The sequence below is a fragment of the Opisthocomus hoazin genome, chromosome 15 (genome assembly GCF_030867145.1).
Source record: "Opisthocomus hoazin isolate bOpiHoa1 chromosome 15, bOpiHoa1.hap1, whole genome shotgun sequence".
NCBI lineage: Eukaryota > Metazoa > Chordata > Aves > Opisthocomiformes > Opisthocomidae > Opisthocomus > Opisthocomus hoazin.
The window spans coordinates 17,964,181-17,985,201 of record NC_134428.1 but is presented as its reverse complement, the minus strand read 5'-3'; the positions used below and the strand labels follow the sequence as shown (position 1 = coordinate 17,985,201).

General features: G+C 39.2%; 1 protein-coding gene across 1 annotated transcript in view; it reads left to right on the top strand.

Moving 5' to 3' along the window:
• The first annotated feature begins 3,335 nt into the window (after positions 1-3,335).
• The window catches only part of BAIAP2L1 (BAR/IMD domain containing adaptor protein 2 like 1), a 42,847-nt gene continuing 25,161 nt past the window's right edge, over positions 3,336-21,021 (top strand). Inside the window, exons 1-3 of the mRNA XM_075436975.1 lie at positions 3,336-3,572; positions 12,676-12,751; positions 16,409-16,495. Of these exons, the coding sequence (XP_075293090.1) occupies positions 3,522-3,572; positions 12,676-12,751; positions 16,409-16,495 (214 nt within the window). The 5' untranslated portion in view covers positions 3,336-3,521. The remainder of the gene's footprint in view (positions 3,573-12,675; positions 12,752-16,408; positions 16,496-21,021) is intronic.

Genomic DNA, 21,021 nt, shown 5'->3' with positions numbered 1-21,021 from the left:
ATGTATGTTAAAAGTAGGCATCAAAAAAAAGGGATCAGATTAATTTTAGTGCCAATCAGTTCAGTGAGCATATATGATTAGTGCTAGATCACAGCTAGACTCCTGCTCTGAACTCCTCCCCAGAGCTAAGCTAGCAAATACTCTTCAGAGTCTCTAAGACACAATTCCAAAATGTACAACCCTGAGTATTCCAGCACTGCTGCACCCAAAATTCTGTACTATTGATGAATATGACAAAACAGAAACTTCTAAATAAAAATAAGTTATCTCATATTAGTATGTTTATTATAAATGCTTACAGTAGTATGTACACAACAGAACAAAAATACATATTCATTAAGGTTTCAGTTTTGCAAGCTATTAGATACTCTGTCCTGATCAGACAAAAAACTTTGGTACATTTCTAGAGGACTACTGCACACCCGGTTAAATGTAAGAGCACCCTTAAGTAACCTGCAAAAATGAGATCTCATTCAACCTTTCTAAATTCATGCTGTTTGCACACGTCAAGATTAATTCTAGCTAAGTCAGTAACACAACACTAATCCTAACACAATGCAAGATCAAAAATCCCCTATTAAGAGAAGAAAATAATTGCATTTGTATTACAAGCTCAAGTAGACTTTTTTCCTGAGTGAATTTGAAAATTTATGATTTATAGCAAAGGTCTGGATACTTGTAAATTAAGAACGGGATTTGCCTGTCAAGTTTCAAGTTTTTCAGTCAAACAGTAGAACACAACACTAAACTAGAAGGGAGCAACACTACTGATTATTATGATTGACACATAAAATGTTTCTAACACCACCACAGAAAGAAAACACAGAAAATGCTTCCAAATGCTGTACACACTTGTAATATTCTCAAGATTTGGAAAAAACAATACACTATGGTGACAACGGAAAACATGAATAAAGATATTAAAAATATTTTCCACACTATTGTTTTTAGACTAGCATCTAATTTCAAGAATAAAACATGTTGTTTTTTCCTCAATAAACACACAACTTAATCTCATAATGGTTCTGTAAGTTATTACTTCTAATGCTCATTTCCAAATTCTTTTACTTTAAAAGAAAAGTCAACCCTACTATTTTCCACCTGTTAACATTTTTTCCTATGTTAATTGACTCAACCATTTATGGTCATTTTTATTTTAATCTGTACATAGATGAATTAACAGAAGTAATCATTGCCCCAAATTAAGGATTCTTCCTTGCTAGCTTCATTGGCCACTTCGGTATTCTTTAAAAACTGCTTTTTTAGTTGTTTTCTGTTTTTTTTCCTCCACTACTTCACAACTGTATTATTAATTTCAATCTTTACTTTCCTTTTTTTTAATAGTCTACAGAACTAAAAACCTAGAAAAGATTACGTAAAAACTCTAAAAATGGTATTTACATGAAGACTGGAGAAACTAATAACAAAGGTCAAGCACACCAGAGAATATGAAGTTCAAAAATATTTGCAACTGCTTACAAATTAAAAAGACCTCTAGAAATGTTTTTTAAATGTTGAGCATCCCCACAATTTGTTAAGTATCATAACATCTTTAAACAATTCTGCCTACATTACTTATCCGTATTGTTTCTTTCTGATACGTGTATTTCTTTAATACTTACATTGCCATTTGCTATAACTGAACTTAGCATACCAACTGGAAACAAACACACTGAATCCTAGGTGTGCTCCCAGAGCTCCATAATTCGCAGAGGAAATAAGGCAAATGCTTTTCCCCTAAAGAGAATAATACACTCCCAGCTACACAACATACTCCCAACTCCTTCAGCAGGAGTCAGGAAAGGAAAAGTCCTTTTCTACATTTTCCTTTGGGTATCTGCTCCCTCATATCTGAATGCCAGCCTGTTACAGAGGAACATCCTTTCCACTTATTGGCATATGGTAACACAAAATCAGTAGTGCCGAGGCACAGTCTGTTACTGGAGCTATGAAAAGCTCTTCAGACAAAAGACTTGGGAATAAACAGTGTGATCCTTCATCCCATGTACAGGCAAGTAGCTACATCACATTCAAGAGGACTGTTTGTGTGAACAAACACTGCTTAGTGGGAACATAAACTGTAGACTTGGGGCCAAAAGAATTCACTCTACCTACAGGATAACATAAACTGGATTATTACAGAAAGGTGATTAATACCATAAATACCAGAAGCCTGCAAAGACTTTACCTGGGAGTACGAAGTTTAATAAAACTCCCTCTCTGCCCAGCATTTTAGCTGTATTCAAGATAACACTCCTAAGTGCCCACTTTTTTCTCCCGAAGGTAAGTTGTATTTCTGAAGGCATAAACACCTCCACGTGCTTGAATGAAAACATTTTACAGCTCTCAAAACCTGATAAGAACCTCCTCCCACACCAGAGTCCAACATCTACGGTTCCGTTCCAAGTCCAGTTTTTGTTGCGTGCCTGCCATAATTTTATTGCTGCAATAAAGTGGGGGAAAGACGGAGAGACAGTGACCAAGAGAAGGATGTCCGATGCGTAAGGATGTTGATTGCATCCCACACACTCAATACCTAGCACTGCGTCCGAGTTTTAAATACCCAAGATTATGAAATTCCCAGAGTCATTCAAGATAGTGCTGGTATTACATTATCAGAAAGATATTCCAACTAGCATACTTACATTAATCTCACAATCTCTGGGCAATTTACGGTCCACAAAAATTTATAGCTTACCCCAGCCTTCCACACCCCCCCTGGCTGTGAGGGCCTCATGAGTCATTCCACAGATGGAAGATGACTGGGGGCACTGTTTTATTGGTGTATGTTTAAAAGAAATAGAACATTTAAGCATAGAGCGCGAAGCTCGGGTGGTGCACTGGTCCGGGATCCAGCAGAAAGACATTTCTGTCCTTGCCTGAGGGGCCCTGAGGAAGCCCCCACGCCTCTCCCTTACACGGGGCTGCTGTGGAAGGGAGACGAGGGACCAGCCCCCGCCTCACTAGCACCGCTAGAGCTGCGCTAATTAATCCTGACAAGACTAATTAATTAATTCTTACAGAACCCTCACTTAATTGCTGGGAGGAAGAGTTTACCTCCGACCCCCCTGGGCACTCGCGGCAGAGCTGCCTCCTGAAAAGGCCTCCACGCCGCCCAGGCTGCGCTTCCGCGCCGGGGCACTGCGCGGGGCCGCGACCACCGGAGCCCCGAGGCCGCGGAGCAGAGGCCCGGCAGGGGCTCCCGCAGCGGGACGAGGAGGAAGCGCCGCGGCCGACGCAGGCGGCGGCACCTCAGGTAGAGCCGAGGCGGGCCGCCCGCCCTCCCCGCTGAGGCGCGGTGAGGCGAGGCGATCCCCGCCCGCCGAGCCAGTCCTGCCGCGTCAGGAGCGGCGGCCCCGCACGCCCCGCCCCGGCGGCGCTGCCTGGCCGGTTCCACAAGTTTTTGACAGTTTCTTCGCGGCGGAGGGAGGAGGCGAGGCTGCTGCGGCGGCGCTGGGCTGGGGCCGAGGCGCTTCCCGGAGGACGAAGCTCTTCCCCCCGGCCGCCTCCCCGCCGGCACCATGTCCCGGGACCCCGAGGAGGTGAACAAGCTGACGGAGAGCACTTACAAAGTGAGTACGGGCCGGGGAGGGGCTGCCTCCCGCCGCCACCCCGCCTGAGGAGACGGCAGCCACCTTTGCCCGCGCTGGCCGGCGCGGGAGGCGGCTGAGGCGGGGGGCCGCTGGCCGTCTCTCCGTAGGCGAGGCCGGCGGGAGGGCTCCGGGCAGCCTCGGCTCCTCACCCAGAAAGGGAACGAACTTCCCCCCGCTCTGACGCTCCCTTGTGAGCGATCTCGCCCATCGCAGCCGAAGACATGGGGGGGGGGGGGGGCTCGGCCGCGCTGTGCGCCCCGGCGGCGGGCGGGACCGCGCGGCTTGGGCCGCCTCACGGCGGAGAGCGGCAGCTGCGGGCCGGGGCAGGCTGGAGGGCTGGCTTCTCCCTCCCGAGCAGGCTCGGTCCCCCAGCGAGCCGTAATTCCCGCAGTGTGTTTGGATAATGAGGTGGTTTGGAGATCTTGGTGCTGCTGGTCCTCTGCTTGAACCGCTGCTTCATACGGGCCAGGGCCTAAAATTAGGCTTAATGCAGAATGAGGTTGCTCGCCTGTGTCCCGAGCTGGTAATCAGGTTTGTGATGCCTAGCACGGCCTCGAAGCACTGACTGGCGAGGGTAGCCCAACTTAAGTTGGTAGACTTTTAAACTTTCCAAAATACCTCGTTATTTGTAGAATTAAAAATATTTTGCGTATGGGCACTAGATGCGCTTGTTTTGAACTTTCTCTCTCTGTAAACTCAGCCCTTCCAAAACACACTGGTTCTAACAGGGCAAAATTCCTGTAAGAATCGTACTTTTGGTTGAGTAGCAATGGCAGTGTTGGAGCTGTAATCTGCAATCAGTACAGGGTGTTGTACTAGAGAAAGCACTGAAATTTGCAAATACATTTAATCATGCAAATGAACACAGCTGCAAATACAGTTTGAGCCCAAAGAAAACTTTCTGGGGGATAGTTCTTTTTTTACTACTTACTAAGTCTTACTGGTTTACTATTGAATGTTTTCATATTTCTGATGTTCTTATCATTTAAAGGCCTCTAAAAACATTTACTGGAGTGTTTTGCTGTTAGTTTTGTTGTTTCCCAACACACTTAAGTCAACTTTACTCCTTCAGGTATTCCAGTTATATTGGTGTCGTGTTGTATTTGCTGTTTACTTTCTTTGGACTTGGGTATCAAATTCATGGAAAAAATGAGAAAAAGTGAGACCACTTGGCTGCAGGTTTTGTCCTCTACAATTCGTGCAGGTCATCTTAAATGGTCTGGTGCATTTTGATATCAGTTACGTTCATGGCAAGGCCATAAGCAAACATAAATTCCTTTTTCTCAGAAGAGCAGCCTGTAAATACTGGCTCACAGAAGAGAAGCCTGGGAAGCTGACTGTTCAGGGCTGTGCTGACACAGGAATGTCCTACCCTGTCTGTTGACTTCCAGAATGTAGCTATAACAGTTTCACAGAGGGAAGAAAATCTCTTGTGTATATTAATGCATACAATATAAAATAGACTTTAAAGGAATGTCAGACCTCTAAATAAACAAAACCTTCCGTGTTATTCAGTACTTATTTACTGGGAAACTTTACCCTCTTTTTGTGTTACATTAATTCAAAGGGACACTGAAGACTGAAACAACCAGCAAAAACACTGTAATACAACGTAAATGTTGACTGTGACGAAATGTCTACTATGTGGGTATTTTGAGAAGTCTGGTATGTTGCATCACATAGCTAGTACTCGCAGGCCTGGAAATCCTCCTGCCTGCCCTCATTAAAAATTGAAACTTTATCCAGATAAGGTATAAAGGCTGCTTCAGCTAAAGAATGGATTCTGTGTCTACTTTAAAGTAGTTATTTCTGTATCACAGTTTAAACATTGAAAATAGTTCTTTACTTCTAAAGGGCAGAGAGCACTAGCCTGTGTATTGAGCATGCTGTGACTGTAATCACAGCTCCCTCATCTAAAACAAATGAGCACCTCTGTGCTATGCTTTAGTCTGCACGGTGAGCATGGTCTCCTTTGTTAATAATACTCATGTAGCTTCTGCTCTTGCTGTGTGCCACCCCAGCAATACAGTGCTTAAAATGCCATGCTGGTGTTGATAAAATCAGGAGCAGTGTTTGTTTCACCTACCAATAAGAAGAAAGGCTTGGTCTGGGGAAACCAACTCACTGTAGTGTAGTGTTGCATCTGTGTGCTGCAGGGGCAGACACAGGCTTTTCACTTATCAAAAAAAAACAAAACCCCACCACTTTTGGGTGACCTGGAAAAACAATAGAAAAATGAATTTGAATGCCTTGCTGGTCTGTTTTCTTTGTTTATATGTATTTTATTTCAGTGCTAATCCATTGGATTGATTAAGTACATAGTAACCTGTGTTATGCAAAGCTTCAAAATATACTTACAGAAGTCATTGGGTGGCCAGGTAATACCCTTGTATTTTTATCTTATTCATCTTTTTGTTGGCAACAACATTGGAAAGTGAATACCTCAACATTTTTTAGCTAACCTGACTAAATAAACAACATAATCCACAAATACATGTGTGTGTGCACACACACAAGAACCATGGCTGACACTTACTCTTTATGTAATACCTGAAGAATCACTTTAATGCGTGATAGGAATGGCACGTGCATAACGCAGCCGAAGGGTGTGGGAGCCTATGACTAAAGAGGGCCACAGCCTCCCTTTGCCAAGGAGCTGCTGAGAGGTTCCCTGGTATGACGCTGCCCTGCCCTTGTAGCTCCCTGCAGCAGCATGGCATGCTGTGAGGGGACCTTCTATGAACCTCTCGCATGCACGACGGCCATCGGTGACCCCCAGAAAGTTGTTATGTGTTGGTGTGTCACTGCAGCTTGTACAGTTTCATTTTATCTGCTGGGGGAAGACTATTTGGCATCCAGCTACAATGCACGCAATGCAGGGAAAGGGGGCAAAACCAGAAAGTACCGAATTACAGGCCTGTGTGTGTGCTGTCTGAGGGCTGGCCTGGCAGCTCGCATATTGCTCCTGTGGTTTGAGTTTTCCGGAGCTCTTGATAATCGCGTGATAGCTGTAATTCACTGGGGTTGGTAATCTTGGATTTTAAAGATAGATTTCTCTGTATTCAAGTAAACCTTACCCAGAAATTTTTATTATCAACCAAAGTCTAATTTAAAAAAAAAAAAAAAAAAAAACCACCACACCAAACAACAAAACCCAGAACTTTTCAATGGAGTGCTGTGTTCTCTTGAGGGGCATATGTTCTCTACAGGGGCATGCAGAATTGCTTTGGTAGGCTATATTGTTTTATCATGGAAATGCGTTTGATAAATTCAGTTTAAAGCCCTAAATTCCATGTTTCCATATTTTAAAAAGACTTGCAGTTAAACTACCAGACTTATTTGCAAAAATCAAAATTCACCTAGTACATGCTGCAGTAAGGCTGTTTTGCATCACTGAAATATAAATCTGATTTGGGGGAAGAGGAGCCTTTGGGAGTTTGTGTGTGTATAAAGTCCAGTTCTATCTTAGTGCAGATTATTTGTTTTCACCATACTTAGTTATGCCTACTTAAAGTCGATCCTGGGTCATCTGTTCATAACCTGAAAAAGTTTGTATTTAAAACATACTGATGGATGATGTATTAGTGTTCTCTTAAACGAGAAATGTTCCACTAAGCTGACTAATAATTAGTCATAAGAACTAGTCTTTTTGAATAAATACTGGTATCCTGATTTATTTTTTCCATTCTGTTAAACCTGTTCTGAAACAATATTAAGCTAACATAGAACTGCAATAGCTTGATGTGAGATGTGTTGGGGACTTAATCATGCCCTTCTGAAAACTGTATTGTGGATTTCAAAAGCTAAATGAGGAGATGAAATGCAGTAATGTACAAAATGCTTCAAGTACAGTGGAACACAGTATGATTTAGTTTCTATACACCTTTTCCAATCTTCTCAAGTGGGTTCTCAGACATAGTTTAGCAACACTGAAGACTTTTTCCAAAAACTTAATTTTACTGTTTTCCAGATTGAGGAAGAACAATTTAAACTAAATTACTAGTAGCTATACAAAGGTTAGCTATGAATAGCTATAGTGATGGTAACATGAGTAATGTTAGACATCAAGATCTAATTTTCTGTGCTAGTTTTATAATTTCAGATTTCTACCCAAATACATTGTTATCCACTCTTGCAAAAGTGCCTGCAGGATGTAAACTTGAAACTACAGGGAGTCTATGCATTGTTAAGTTGTATTCATACCTGCTGAGCTATTGTTCTGCGAGGTGTGTCTTTAAGTGAAAAGCAAAGCTGAGCATTTACAGGAAGGCACTCTGACAATAGCTGTCATTTGTTTTGAAGATTAACGTTGTTTATATGACCGTCAGGACCTGTGGAAGTTATAATACCTATACACAAGTGGAAATGGAAGGCTTGTTCCTCTTCAGTCAGCTTCTTGCTACCAGGCTGGTTTCACATGGTGAAAGGCACATAGCGACTTTCATTCTGGATTATAGCAGGTTTTAATGCCTTGAATGACCAGAATAGGCTTCTCTTACTTTTTTTTTTTTTTTTTTGTCTTGGAAGGTCGTTTTTGCCAGCTCTGAAATTATCTGCGTAAAAAGATGTACCCTGTTGCCTGATTTGAAAGTGTTTCCCTTTGTTTCCATTCATCCTAAATAATAGAAAGCTGTAGGATCTGATCATGTGCCTCCTCTTCTGTTCTAGTTAATTATTCTGTTCATGAGACGTAGTGTGTCACTAGAATATAGGACGCTAGATTGACAATTAGGAGGCCTAGTTTGTGTTCCTCACTGTACAGACAAACAATGTGTTCTGAAATACTTTCCCAACTTTTTTTCTTACATTGTCATGTTTATTTGGATTCAGACGAAAGTTTTATTCCCATGACTTCATACAACATGGCAAATAACAAGATTGTGATACTTTCTTACTCTTGACAATTTTAAATTAGTGGTTCTCTTGATCAGAAATTCTTCTTTGTTCCTCTGTCTCTGCTTTTTTAGGAGTTTTTTGGATCTGACTTTAATGTGTGACTTGCAGTTTTGCACTGGTGTTCAGTCCCACTCGTTTTCATGACCTTTTCTTTAGATTGCAAATAAGGGAAGCTATAAATCTGTAAATCATCATCTGAAAATAAATAGCTATACAAACTGATTTCTGAGTGGTGTTTAATTCTCCTATAACTTCTGAAGTTGAACAAAATATTACTACCATTTTAACTGATCTGAAATGTCTTGGCAATATCAAATTTATACCTGATCCCAAAAAGGGAGTTGCCACTGACAGTTTCCCTTTTTCAAAAAGTGCTCTGGAGATTTCTTCCTGGACGGTACTTCAAAGGTAGCACAGTGGTTAACTGTGTGGGGAGGAAAAAAAAGCCAAAAACTACTAGAAGCGTGGCCAGCTTTTTGTTTGCTTTGAGAATCTAGTTTTCAGTAGAAAGGAAAAAAAAAAAGTACAAGTTATGCTCCTTTCTGCTGTTGAAGAGAGGAAAATTACCTGAGAATTATTTCACTAGATCATCTTGGGGGCGGGGGAGAAGCTAAGTCTTTCTATCAAACACAAACCCTCAGTAGGAAAGTAGATGAGCCTTGCACAGCGCTGTGAGGATCAGCTAACCATACCCTGTGTTAAACCAAGTAAATTCCAAAGGGGAATTTCCGTTGCGAAGGCTTTTGCCACTTCTTGGGCGTTCATGTCTAGAGACCGGTGCAGACACTTCTGCTAACAGTCATCCACTGTGGCAGCGCAGAGACTGCTTGGTCTAATGGAGAAAAGATCTGTTAGTTGTCTGCCTTCCAGCTACCGAAGGCATTGAGCTAGAAATTTTCTTCATCTTTCGCAGCAGTTTTACATATACATTGAGCAGATGTGATGTACTGGAGCTCTTCCTCAAGTATTCTTTGTTTCAGTGGACCTGTTGTGCTTCCACACTGTGGTCTGCTTCTCCTGTATGCAAATACCTGATACATATCAAGTTGGCTCGTGTAAATAAACAGCTCTGGCTTCAGAGAGGGGAGATGTTGAGGACATTTCTGCTGAATTTTGTTCACTTCCTCCTAAATGAAAACAGCTAATGACACAAGTGTGGTCTCTGACATCTTCTAATTCAGATTTCAAAAGAACTGGAATCTTAACCCCTGAATCCTGAAGACAGTTATGCCAAAAATCAGTATTTCAAGACCAATAACTATCATGTACCGTTAGAATTTTTGAGTAGGTGGCAGTAAGGGTTGTAGTTTATAAGCTCTTATTGTGAAGAGCAGGGACAGGATCTGGCTTTCAAAACATGATTTTCAGTATAGGGTGGTAGTTCAAGGTGGCATTGGGATTCTTACCTGCCATGCATACACACCATTGCTACATCATGTCTGCTTTTCTTCTCCCCCATATCCTTGGAATACAGGACTCTGTATCCTAACACAATCCTCTAATTCACCCTTTATTTTTTTTTTTCCTTTTTATGATTCACTGACTCCATATATGCCAACAGACATCATCTTTAGTACATTGGTGGGAAGAAATAGCAAAACGTTTGGAACAGGAAGAGACAACTTACCCCTTGGAACAAAAGCCTCACAGTTGCACTGCCTCAGCTATGGGCAGGGCAAGGGAGGCACACCAGCAACATTACAGTAGTAAATTATTGAATTGGGGCAGGAAGAGAGATGTTTCCAGACACTAAAGCTGGAAAATTCATCCTGCTAAGTTGTTAGAGTAGCCTTTGCCATTGTTGGCCCAACCTGAAGCACACTTTCCCAAATCATGTCTAGATGTGGTTTGTGAGTGAACACAAATCAAGGGCCTGGGGACAACAGGCAGTTTGCTTGCAGTGAGTGTGTTTGGGTGGGTAAGAGTTTAATGGTACAGACCAGAAAACAATTGCAGGTGTGTTTAATTTGTACAAATAAAGGCAGTGGGGCTAGGTATTGTCTGCTTTTGATACCGTGTATACTATACCAGTATCAAAACCTAATGGTTGGTTTGGGTTTTTTTTTAAAATATCTTTTACTCAATATGACTGTTAAGGTATTATTGGTGAAATCTGGAGTTAATTCTTTTCTTCGCTTTTAAAATGGACTGGAGTTCAGGTATAGAACTATATTTGAAAAATAATAATAGAGTTCTGACTGAATGACCTTGCCCGAAAATGAGATAAATGTGGTGGTATTCCTGTTCTTTCTGTGTATGTACTAAATATAAATATTTTCATTCTGTTAGTAGTATAACAGACAAAAGCTTGATACTATTTCAGTCTTATATTTCTTGTAAACAGAAAGTGTCTGTTTTGAATTCCTTGAACTTGAAAGTTCTGCTGTGTGAACAATATCTAGTAAATAGTAAGAATAACAGAATGATGTCTTCGGATATCTCGTGATCTTTCTTTCATGACAATAAAATTTTACAGAGTAATGTCACAGCTATAGTTTTGCTAGGAAGATTCTGAGAAAAGAAGGTCTACTATCTGCAAAGATTTTAAAGGTTCTTCTCTATGGAAATACAGGGCTTTAATTAAATTTAATTCTAAAAGAAAATAGTCATTACCAAATTGTTCCTGAGACGTAGCAGCTGGTGTTATATGAAATTGTATTTTGCGTGGAAGAGACAAAAGAGAGGATTAGAACATTGTGATTACTTGACTATTAAATGTCCAGGCACATAAGGTAAATTCTAGAATACTTGTTTAGAGGTAGTTATGTACAGACAGCATATTTGCTTAACAAAATCCTCTTTGTATGTGTCTAATTGAAATAGCAATTCTACCTGAAGAAACCAAGAAGCCACCAAATAAGTGAACCTCAGAGGGCTCTCTTTCAAACTTACTTAGCATTGTTCAAAAGTGAATTGCAACATCCTGTATTTTGGAATACCGTTATTTGAGATACATGTGTTTGAGACATCTTTAAGGGCGTGGTTCCGAGGCGTGAATAACTACTGCATTTATATCGGCATCTGAGCTCCCCCTCAAGTGCTAATAACAAGAGAAAAGTAATTTTGGAATATTGACTGGGGGAGAGGGAGCAGAGTTACTGTCTTTGACCAGAAAGAGGGAAACTAGTGCTTTCCTATGAGTAGAGACAACTCCAACTTTGTGGGCGATTTTCGTTTCTGGAGTGGGCAAAATTTTCTCTTCTTCACACCCCAGCATTGGGAAAATTCAAATTTGCATTCATACTTCATAGCTTAGCTTATTTTATAGTTTTTGTGAAGACTTGAAACCTTTCTGTTTAATGGTGTAGCTATTTTCTTGTGCTATGAAACTGCCAGTCACAATTTCTACCACTTCATCAGTTTATAGAATTTGCTAGGTATGAGAGTAGTCATGCTTGGAGCTGCTGGATTTCATATTCTGGCTGTTTCAGCCAATGATTATATTGAACGGCTGAAGCAGCTGCAGTAGATTTTTTTTTTTTTTCTTCTTCTGTTTAAATAAGGTCATCATTTTAATTTTCTTTCTGAAAGACCTATGGCTTCACACAATAAAATGCAGCATTTTCAAACTTAAAAATAACAAACCCTAAAACAAACAAACAAAAAACCCCAAACAAACATCCCAAACCACCCAACTGATGTCCCTAAATGCTCTCTGTAACTTATATGAATAAAGTGCTTGGTCATCCCCCAATCAGATATCTGGTGGATTTATTTTCTTTTCCTTTTCCCAGTATTATTTTTTTTCAGCATAGGGCAGGGGTGAAGAACTTAAGTCTTAAACCATTGTCAGAAAGTTCACATTATTGTCTGACTTTATAAAACAATTAGTGGATAAAGGTTTTTCCCTCATTCTTATTTCACTATCACCTCCCAGAAAAGAAGGATCTGTGCAAACTTTGATCCCATACTTGACACCCTTTTATATTATTGACATCCAGATTCCATTTTACCCCTATTGAAATAGTTCACCCGTTGTTTACTGTTGGATCTTAAATGCTCAGTTTCTTCTCCCTTCTATCCTTTGCTCTCTTCTTCCTCCTAAGTCTTCTCTTTTTCATCTATCTACAGATTTTTGAGATACATGCTGTACAGAAAATTAGATCTAAGTGGCATGGAGATAAATGCTTTCGTGCGCTGTTGAATTGCCTTGGTTGTAACACAAATTTTGTTTTCTGTTCACTAGAATGTTATGGAACAGTTCAATCCAGGACTGAGGAATTTAATAAATCTGGGGAAGAATTATGAAAAAGCTGTTAATGGTAAGTCTTCTAGGTGCAAACTTTAGAGAGTGTTTCATTTTCATCTGAATATACATACTGGATAGGAGGGTTGTGTATAAGCTTAATTTAGAAGTTGAACTCTGGATGTGTTTAGAGGGGGGAAAACAAACAAAAAAGCAGAAACACCCAAACATATGTACCTTCTCTCTCTCTCTTTTTTTTTTTCTTTTTTTAAAAACTATCCTGCAGAAGTTGCATGCCAAACACATAGGGACAGAGCTACTGCAAAATAAATTGAACATAAAGTGTAAATAACCCCCATTAGAATAATAGTATAAGTGGAAAAAATCCGTTATGTAAATTAGACATTCTCTTTTTGCCCCTGGAAATATCATCCATAGATATTTCATGTTCTTAGCTCTGTTCCTGCTCACCTGTACGCATCACTACCTAAGTAACCCTGTGAACAGAACAACTTGAATGAGTAAGAGTTGCAGGAGTGGATTAACTTTTTTCTTATCCTTACTAAACCTGATGGTATCTTTTTAATGGAGTCAAAATCAGGGTGAATAAATTTGACTCTTAAGGACCCAGTCTCTCAAACTTTTTATAACGTGGTTGCTTACTTCCATTGCTGACTTTGCAGAAACTGTCTATCTATGGATGGGTTTCCAAGACTGGGCGCTAGATTCCCAAAGCTTACATTTTAGGACCTGTTAGATCTTGCTCCATTTCACCTATGCAGACCTGTTGAGCTGCTTGATACCATATTAAAGCAATGTAAAATCTCTCTCATTTTGCTTCATTCAAGTCTGTGGAGTATCTTTCCCCTACATGTAATCTAGTACTCTGAGAAATGTGATACTGCAGAAGTAGTTCATAACCAAATAGACATTGAAATCTCTCGTCATGCAAATTTTGAGAAAAGCATAAAACCAAAGCCTGCTGGAGATGAAAACAGGGAAGTGTTGACTTAGTTGCAATAATGCCTAACCTGATGGATTAACATAGTGGTTACCTAATACCTAACCTTAGGGATTATAGGTAGTATCAGAAGTAAAAACTAGTGTTTTAATGTTTAGCTGAAATATTTTTATACCAGTTTCTGAGGTTCTGCTTTTCACATACTTTACTGTTGATATGTTACATTGTGCCTCTTCTTTTCTAATTCAATTTGTCATCAGTAATTCACAGCAACACTGTGGGCTGATAGGTATTGTGTTCAGCAAGTTTGCCTTTTAAGACGGGTTGATAAAGCATATCTAGCATGAATGCTTAATTTCAAATGAATAAATGTTTACAGTGTTGCAACAACTGTTGAGAAACTGCATTAAGGTCATCTTTGGGCTCTCATAAATTGTTAATCTTTTCTCCGTAAGCTCTGAGTGGTATAAATAGCTCTGTAACAAGGAGTAAATACTCTGTTGCTAAACAAATACGTTGCAGCTTTCCAAACAAGTCAGAGTAGGCTGACAACATAAAACTGACAAGAGCTTCTGATAGATTTATAACGTATTTTTATACATTTTGAGGATAAAAGATCAGAACTCCCTTTCTGAGGTAGTTCACTAGCCATCACACTGGAGAAGAGACTATACAAGTGGAGTTCTTGATTTAGCTTGATCAGCACAGGAGAAATCACACATTTTCTTCCTTTTTTAGAGCCTATATTAGGATTGACTTGGGGCTATCTTGAGAAAACATTAGATAGGAAGAGTTGGAACGGCGTAAAATCTTTGCATACAGGTGGCATACTGCTCCAGCAGTAGCATCAGTAGAAGTCTTATGTTCAGAAAGTTTGAATATGGAGCACATATGAGACGCAGCTTAGACAGAAATTACTCTTTTCTAATGCAGTAGGGCCTCAAAAAGAATCCTTGTTTTGTTTGGAAGAGTTTCAGGCTTCTCAGTGAACATGCTATTAGGTAACCAAAGATGTCACTTTTGCTAGTAAAAACTAAAATACAGACCTAAAATACTGTCATTGGCAGTTGCCATCTCCCCCTGGAAAAAAAGTATTCTGAAATCGACAGTGAGAGTCTGCGTGGCTTCCGCTTCAGGTTAAAAATATACCACTACAAAAAACATATGAACTTACTTCAATCAGTATTTTTCACTGCCTTTTACAATAAAACCTCGCCGGTTTGTTCTTGTTACTTCTTTTTGTTGTGGTGTGTAAGTCACTTCTAGATACTGTGAAGATGCAAGGCAATGAGTGTGTGGTGTAGATCTACCACATATGTAGTCTGTTGCTCACTACTGTCCTCCCTGCAGTTTGAATCTTGATGTTTCCATGTTCATTCTGGCAAAACTGGCTTTGCTGTTTAAATCAACTATAACCAGGAAATGATTAACTGAGAATAACTGAAACCTCAGTGATATATACATATATATATATATATGTATATATATAATGAGCTTATTGGTTCCTGTGGAACTGGTATTGAACTATAAACAATGAAAGGGGGGAAACTGTCAGGGAGAGGGGAGTGGTGATAAGTGTCCAAGTGTTAACTGGGGGCTGTCTTTTGGCTGGGAATGTTAAATCTTCAGGTTTCTTCTTAATCTCTATATGCACCTGTTGCCTGAGGTTTTTATTGCTGGAATACAGATTTCTCTGCCATCCTGTGTGCAGCAACGAACATAAAAGTTGGTACTTTCCTGGAGTGTCAAAATAACTCTGTACAGAAATTGAATACATCAATGCTAATTTTTCTTGTTTGTCCAAGAAACCAGAGATCTTCCAACATTTAAGTTCACTAAGTTGCTGAACAATGTAATTTATAATAACCTCAGGAACACTGACGGTATGTTGAAAATTGAGAAAAGAATGCCAAATAGGTTAGCTCCATAACCTGAACATCATCTTTCGGAGATTTAATTTTTGAAGTTCTAGCATTGAAGGCCTAGAATTTCCTTAAAGTGGAGAAGTTGGTGTGTATATGTAGGAGCCTCAGATTTTAATGTACTGTTTTGGCAAGAAATCATATTTATCATTTCAGTATATGATGACTGAACAGTGTTACACATACTGTTAATTTTTAGGACTGGCTGTATTAGATGTATCAAACCTTTCACATTTCACTTTTCTTTCAAATATATCACACCTGGTGCACTGTATTTCGTCATGACTTTTTTGAAGGGAATTACTCTTTCAGCTAACTTAAACAGTAAATGATGATTTGCTTTTGAAAGACGCCATGTCTCCTTGTTGCAGCTGCAGGCCCATTGTCTCATGGCCAGTAGCTGCTTCAGACCAGTGGTCTGGCTGGCCAATGTAGGGCAGACCCCCATGCGTTTCTAGTAAGCTTGGGATTACATTTTGCTTTCTTCCAGCAGTTTTATCTGTACCAAGTAATTTTGTTATGTCCTGACCAATGGCTTACAGCTAAACCTACCCTCTGAATGCTGATTGCTCCTGCATATGCATGAAAGTTGGAACTAAATAACAGGCTGAAACTTCATTAATATAGTCTGGTGTTCTGTCTTTGTCACCTGGTTTCACAAATGAGCAGGTAGGACAGAGACTTGAGTAACTTTCTCTGATAGCAGGATTTCATTATTGCCATATACCCATCTCTCACTATGTGCCCTGGATTACAAAATTTCATAGGATCATAGATTAACGAAAATGGAAAATACTTTTTTTACTGATTTTTTTTTTCTAACACTTTTTTTTTTTCCCCTGCCCCCAAGCTATGGTAGTGGCTGGAAGAGCGTATTATGATAGCCTTGCAAAGATTGGGGATATATCAGCTGATTCTCCAGTTTCTAAAGAATTGGGTAAGTGAGATCTCATTTTCTAAAATTACTTCAAAATATCAACTTTATTTTTGTTTTCCTGTTGGCAGTTCACAAAACTAATGTGGACAAGAGAAGGATCAGAAAAAGTGTGGTTGACTCTTAAATAATGCATAGGTGGAAGGGATTAGATTCCTTTAAGGTATATTATTTCTCAAGACATTTATAATGTTTTGACAAAATCCCTTTTTTTACTTTTGTGAATATATTTCTGCCTATGCATTCAAAAGCATGTATTTTTTAAGTTCACATAATTCTGTAAATAATAGCATTGAAATGATACTGCTGATACTGCTCAACCTACAAAAGTGAAGTCGTCATCGAAGTATTTGTAGTATTTCTGACAAAAGATTCTATCGCTACAAACGAAAGAAATAGGAACTATGCTGTAAAGAGGAAACATTTGTTTAAAGCCTTCATTTGATTTTTGACAAAAATAGCTCGATTAAGTATCTCATCTCTGAACTTTGGATTACGGGCAATGTAGGACACATTGAACGATGTAACATGCTGCTCCTGTAACTCACAACAGTTTGTTAATTCAGCTGATTAAAAAGGGTGGTTTTAGTAAATGTTATTTTAATGATTTTGCTGAAGCAGAATTGAGAGGAAAGACTTTCCTTGAATTGTGGGCACTGGTTTCTGTGTGCCTGCGTACATTTTTGTGATTTGTTCTGAAACCACTTTTGTGTGAGTGTTAACATTCCGTGTTGAAAGTTGGGAGCGGCAGAACAGCAAACAGTACAAAGCAAACAGTCCTAATGCAGTGGCTTTCTGTATTTGCTTTGCAGGTTGTTTTCAGGAAGGAGAGTTGCTGGTTTCAAACTATAGAACAAAAGCATGAGAAAGTTAAAAGTGATAACTATGCAGAGTCTTTTAAAAAAGCAACAAATGCATAATTACAATTTTTGTAATCGAGCAGTTTGTCAAATATGTGGAAGTAATCTATTTATTGAACTTCGTCTGACTGTGGGATGTGGTTTGCTTGTTTGAAAATATCACTGGGGAATCTCAAGCTGAATTCTCAAAATAACTGCTTTTCCCTGTTATTGGGGGTGATACAAATTGTGACTGAAAAGGTATTTTTCTTTAACTATGAATTTTTCCCTGCAATTATAAACCTTTTTGTAGACACACTGTATTGAGAAAACATGGCCTTTTTCAGGGTCAGGCCTCTAACTGCTTTCTGTTCATCTTCTTAAACTGTTACTGCAGTTTCTTCTTAGGGAAAACAGCAACTCTGGATTTCTTCTAGCATACGCTCTGATAGAATACTTAATTTGGAGATAAGGAAAGTCAGTGAACGCTGGAAAAGGCAGGATAATGTGGCTAGGAGTTTGTGAGAGATTATTTGCATTTTCTTGAAAAAGTCTTAGCAGTTCTGAAGCTAGGCTACAATAGTGACCTATTTGGAAAAGAAATATGATACACCCCAGATGTCCTTAAAAGTATCTTTGCTTAAAAAGAAAAAAAGAATTTACTACACCTTTTAGTATTTAAAAAATATGAAGGCGCATACTGAGCAGTACCGGGTGTGTATAGACTAGATCAAACTTAGCTGTGATTTGTTCATTTGTGGACTCTATTAACCCTGGAGGAGTTACTGTAGGCCCAGCTCACTGTGGAATTGTCTCTCCTGTGAGTTCTTTAGACCTGCCAAGAGGCATGTTATTGGCCCTGACAGCTCTATCGTGCATAATACTTCTCTTATCTTTGCCAAAAAAGAGGTCAGTAGTCATCAGTTAAGTTTTGTGATATGCCTGTGAACTGCTTTTCTGGAATGGATTCTCCCGAGCGTGAAGTGAGCTGACACGCTAGCTTTTCTTACAAAGCAACAGTCTAGAGGTGACTGGCAAAGAAGCAGAGAGGAGCAATTTCCATAATTTTATATGTGTGCTAGCTGTATCTAAATCTGATGTTCGAAATATTTCTGTAACTTTTTACTTTTCCCTTGTTTAAAATGATATTATAAGGCCTCTTCCTGTATTCTGTATTAACTGAAATCAATAGCAACATTCCCACAGAGGTCATAGGAGATCATTATATTTTTAATATTGAAGACATTAGCCTGGCTCTTCACAATGAATTAGATAAACCAGCAATGACGAAGTTCTAAAGCATTTTGGAATGCTTTAATATTTGAGCACAAATTGAGGTACTGTGGTCTGGATTTCCAGTGTTTAGGTCTTTGGACAACCAGAAAATGTAAATATTTTCATTTGTGTAATAAAAAAATTGAACATCCAAAGTAAATATTTAAACTAATGCTTGGAACTAACCTGTTTAAAAACAAACAAGCCCCTCGCCCCATGGCTTACCAGTTTCACCAGAATCGGGACAATTGGCTTATGGATGGTAAGACTTCATAGTAGGCAGAAATCCACCGTGATGTTTTTTTACCTCATTGTATCATCTACAGCAGAAGTGAAGGGAAAGCATGTCTGTCAGTTGATTATCTTTGACTCATCTTACATGTACGTGCCGCCTCCGTTAGCTTTGTGTTTTACCCATCACGCACTAGGTACTTTTTGGCGATAAAAGAAGGTGTTAGAACAAGATTCCCCCCTTTCCCCTTTCACTGATAGTTAGCTTATCAAGGTGTAACTTTTGCAGATACAGTTCATATTTTATATCAGTTTTCTGCATAATGAACAGGGGAATGAGGCAGGAACCAAGGTTTCAGGTCTTTCCTGTAGCAACTTCACCTTTAGTAGTGGCAGATGAAAAATAATGCATTATTCTAAACTCGGTTGTGTTGCATTAAACTTCTTACTCTTAATTATGAAAGGACCACAAGGCTCAGGTGGCTGAAACACAATATTCCTTAGAATTTACGGAGAATCTTTACTGGAATATTGCACTGAGTCATTTTGCAGTTCAAACCCAAACCTGCTGGGTGACCTAGAGCATGTTTACTGCCAAGTGTGATGTAAAGATTTGTATCTCAAACACAGTCAATCTTTCCTTCTCGTAAGGAAACACAGAACATGGTCTTCCTGTAATGAGACAGTAAAATGGATACCAACAACATGGCAGGGTAGAAACAGAAATGGAAAAGAAATAGGGAAGAAAATTTTTGAAGTGGAGGGTAAAATGCATAGAGGGCAGAGAAGAAGAGAGGCAAAAAAATCAAGTAAAAATGCCAGAAAGTGCTTTCTTCTGTCGAATGAGGTTGGAGCAGAAGAGGGAAACAAGAGAATGAAATAGAAATCTCACATTCCAGCTGAGTCAGAGCTCTCACACTACGTATCTGTATCTTTCAAATCTGGTTGAAGGTCTCTGAGTCATTTTAATACAGAATAACTTAATACAAGTAAGTTGAGGAAGTAGAATATAGTGCATTCATAATACAATCCTTATGAATAAGGGATAAGTTGATTCAGGTAAACATTCTTTCTAATTCTTTATTTCCCTAAATTTCTATGCTTGTAGTTCCTCAGACTTGGCTATGAACATTTAGGAATGTAACCTGAATTTATGTAGTTCAAGTCATTCTGCAATATGGAATTTGCATATCTTTTTCCTAAGCACCTTTTGGAAATCCCATGAGGAAGAAAAGATAGGAAAAAAGAAACGACCAGTTTAAATATGTTAAGATTTCATACTATTCAGATTTCAGCATATCACATCAGCACAATAAAATTTTGGGTGTCAGTAATGCACTAAAAATAATTTCACATGGATACTAGATCACTGATACAATGCTAAAATAGTAATTTTCATGATGTATTGCTAATACTTTGTCTTGCCCAAAATACGGGTTTATGAGGCTTTATGTTACTGATCTTTAGTGCTTATGGTTTTAATAAACTCTCTCTTCTAGTCCCATAAGCTGTCTTTGTAACCTTCGCTTGCTCAAGGAATCGGAAAGTTATTTCCTGCTCACTCATTGAATGCTGCTTCTCATCTCTTCCCAACTATCCTCTTTAGCACCTGCCAGTTATTGTAGCTACAACTCATTTAGTATATTGTGGGTGTAAAGTCCCAATTTGTTTGTTGTGTGGCAACAGTATCTATAGTAGTCACCTGCAATTATATTACGGGTCTGTATCTAGGGCTTCTTGTTCAAACAGTGGCAAGTGTAAACTATTCATTGTTTGTCAAAAAGCCGTATTGTAAGGAGAATATTACATTGCATGGTCTTGACCAATGGAACTAAATTGCAGAAAATGAGAATTAGAGGAGACTAAATCTCTTCCCTAATCTAACCAAGACTGATAATTTATTTAAAGATTACTCTGTGTTATAGGCTTTTGTTTTTTCATAGTCCCATTCTGTTAAAACTGGTCTGGAAACAGGTATGCAAAAGCTTATGCTCATCTACACTCTGAAATGTAAGCATTTGGAAAAACTGGGGTTCTTCTCAGGAGAAATTTTCTGGTTAAAAACCACTGCAGGTAATCTAGCGAAGCAAGTATTGGACTAAAAGATTGCTCTGTGTTGTCATAGTCACAAGATAGGGAGGGTTGGGGAGAAAAAGCCCAAAAACTTCTGATGGTGCTCATAGT